Source organism: Dama dama, chromosome 9 (genome assembly GCF_033118175.1).
Source record: "Dama dama isolate Ldn47 chromosome 9, ASM3311817v1, whole genome shotgun sequence".
NCBI classification, from domain to species: Eukaryota; Metazoa; Chordata; class Mammalia; order Artiodactyla; family Cervidae; genus Dama; species Dama dama.
This window is the reverse complement of record NC_083689.1, coordinates 13,598,028-13,600,907: the sequence shown is the minus strand read 5'-3', so window position 1 is coordinate 13,600,907 and position 2,880 is coordinate 13,598,028. Positions and strand designations below refer to the sequence as shown.

The following is a 2,880-nucleotide window of genomic DNA, read 5'->3' as shown; positions in this document are numbered from 1 at the left end:
TTTGCTTCCTTATCTCATTAAGAAATAACTAGCTTTTCTTCTACTTGCAGTGGTTTTTAATTTCTAAGTTTTATAACCCCCTGGGCACTTCTTCTGCTTGGAAAAAAGTCCTCATCTATTTTTTCCCCAATCTAACTTCCACCATTAATGTCAACTAATCTGCACCTGTATATATCATTAATAAATGACCAGTAGCCAGGTATCATGATCATTTATTTATTATTCTCTGACTGTGTGAAAGCAGAAAAATATTTTATACATTAGAGTGGAAATCTTAAAAAATTGAATCTCTTAAATGTAGATAGAAGATGAAGTCAAAGCAAAGGAAATACCAGGAAATAATAGAAAAAGCATTGTCTACACCTACAATCTGGTCAAAAAATAGTAATTTCTTTCTTAGCTTGGCAATCATTTACACTTTTTCAACCAGAGGTAAGTTGGCATTTTTAGAGAAGCCATCCCAATGAATCTTCTCAGAGCCCTTTTTATGTCTTTATTCCGCAGACTATAGATGAAAGGGTTCAGCATGGGTGTGACCACTGTATACATCACTGAAGCTGTTATATTTGACTGTGAGCTATGGGTAGAAGCAGGGCTAAGGTACACTGATAGGACTGTACAATAAAATAAGGCAACAACCGAGAGGTGAGATGCACAGGTGGAAAATGCTTTATATTTCCCCTGAGTTGATGAAATTCTTCGTATGCAGGAGATTATCTTAGAGTATGAATAAATGATTCCAGTGAATGCACCACCACCCAGGATTGCAGCTGCAAAATATATTACTATGTCATTAAGAAAGGTGTCAGAACAGGCACATCGGACAACCTGATTGAGCTCACAGAAAAAGTGAGGGATTTCCAAGCCTGTGCAGAAGGACAACCGCAGCGTCATTAAGCTTTGTAACAGGGAATTCAGAGCACTCATCGCCCAGGACACCAGAACCAGCAGTCCACAGAGCTGGGGGTTCATCTTGACTGTGTAGTGCAGAGGGTGGCATATGGCCAGGTAGCGGTCATAGGCCATCACAGTCAGGAGAAAGTTATCCAGCCCTGCGAACAGTAGGAAAAAGTGCATCTGGCTAATACAGCCTGCATAACTTATACCTTTGCTCTGCCTCTGGATGTTCCACAGAATCTTTGGGATGGTGACGGAGGTGAAGCAGATGTCTACAAAGGAAAGGTTACAGAGGAAGAAGTACATGGGGGTGTGGAGTTGGGGGTCTGAGCTCACAGCCAAGAAGATGAGCAAGTTTCCAAACACAGTGATCAGGTACATGAAGAGGAAAAGCCCAAATATGAGGGGCTGCAGTTCTGGTTCCTCTGAGAATCCCAGAAAAAGAAATTCTGAAATCTGTGTATCATTTCCTGATTCCATGTAGTGGAGGTCACTACCTAGAAATAAAAATAATAATAAGACTGATTTAACAAAAATAGACCTTGCTGGTATAAATGAAATTGTACAATTTATGTTTTGTGGTCAAGAAATCAACACCTACAGTTTTGGTGTGAAACTTTTCCCTTTTGGGACATCCTCTGATTACAAATTCCTGTTCATCTGTCTTTTCACCAAGAGGTCATGTATTGTAAACTTTGAATGAGGGATTCTGACAAAGCATTGAGGCTACGTATTGAGTACTCACCATCTCCTGAATAAGTAGAGTATGCTAAGAGACACAAGTCCCTACAGTTCAATGATGGAGAAAGAATGTAAACAAGTAGAAATATAATAAAATGTCAAATGAAGTAAAGTAGAGAAAGTATATAGTAGGTAGTAGTAGAGGTGTTATTTTTTACTGGGTGTTCAGCTAGGCTGGCAAACAACGTAACATTTGAACAGAGATATCAAGGAAGAGGATCTGGGGTGTCAAGGTTATCTCAGAAAATGTGGACCTGGCAGGATGAATGGCCAGTGCTAAGACCCTGAGGAAGGCCATTGTTTGTGATAGTCAAGGCTCAAGTGGAAGTTTGCGTGTCAAGGGGAATGATCAAGAGGGAGAGTGATGAGAGATAGGACAGATGCTAAGGAATACAGGGAGCCCATCATTCACATGTTATTCTTGCACTTTATAATTTTGTTGATTTTATTTAATATATTTTTGCTCTAATCTTATGACGGCCATCATTCTGTTTTTGTATTTATTTTAATTGAAGGGTAATTGCTTTACAGAATGTTGTTTTCTGCCAAATAACATGATGCCATAAGTATACATATGTCCTCTCCTTCTTGAACCTCCCTCCCATCTCCCTCCCCATCCTCCCCCTCTAGATTGTTACAGAGGCCTTGTTTGAGTTCCCTGAGTCATATAGCAAATTCCCATTGACTGTCTATTTTACATATGGCAATGCAAGTTTCCATGTTACTCTTTGGTATCTGTATTTTAAGGAGAATAATTTGTGTATATGAGTTCAGATCCTCCTGCCATAAGGACTCTCACACCTCACAACACATACACACACACACACACACAAACACACAGCATCTTCTCAACTTCAGCTGCAAAATTAGATCAGAAATAATACAAGGTGAGCTGTCAAAACCAGATTATCTATACCCTCAATTATGGGGAAGTAGTACCCAAATTCCAGTTATTAAGTTTTCTATGGACAGTGAAACATGGCTCTCCATTTTAATATGATTATTTTCTCTCTTTATTTGATGAAACATTTTAAAAAGTTCAAAAAGTGTAGTTGTAGGAAAGAAATAGACATGAGGGAGAAAAATGGCCTAATAAACTCAGGTGGTCTCTGAGAGAAGGAGATGAGGAGAAAGCTTCTTTAGTTCGGGGAGTACTGCAACTTCTGTTATAGCCCTGTCCATGGGATTTTCCAGAATACTGAAGTGGGTTGCCATTTCCTTCTCCAGGGATCTGCCCCACCC

The 2,880-nt window shown here is 39.4% G+C and overlaps 1 protein-coding gene across 1 annotated transcript; it reads right to left on the bottom strand.

Annotated features, from left to right (window-relative positions):
• Positions 1-408: 408 nt before the first annotated feature.
• On the bottom strand, positions 409-1,377 carry LOC133061625 (olfactory receptor 7A10-like). Its single transcript, XM_061149596.1, has one exon. The coding sequence runs from the start codon at positions 1,375-1,377 to the stop codon at positions 409-411; it is 969 nt and encodes a 322-aa protein (XP_061005579.1).
• Between the last annotated feature and the right edge of the window lie 1,503 nt (positions 1,378-2,880).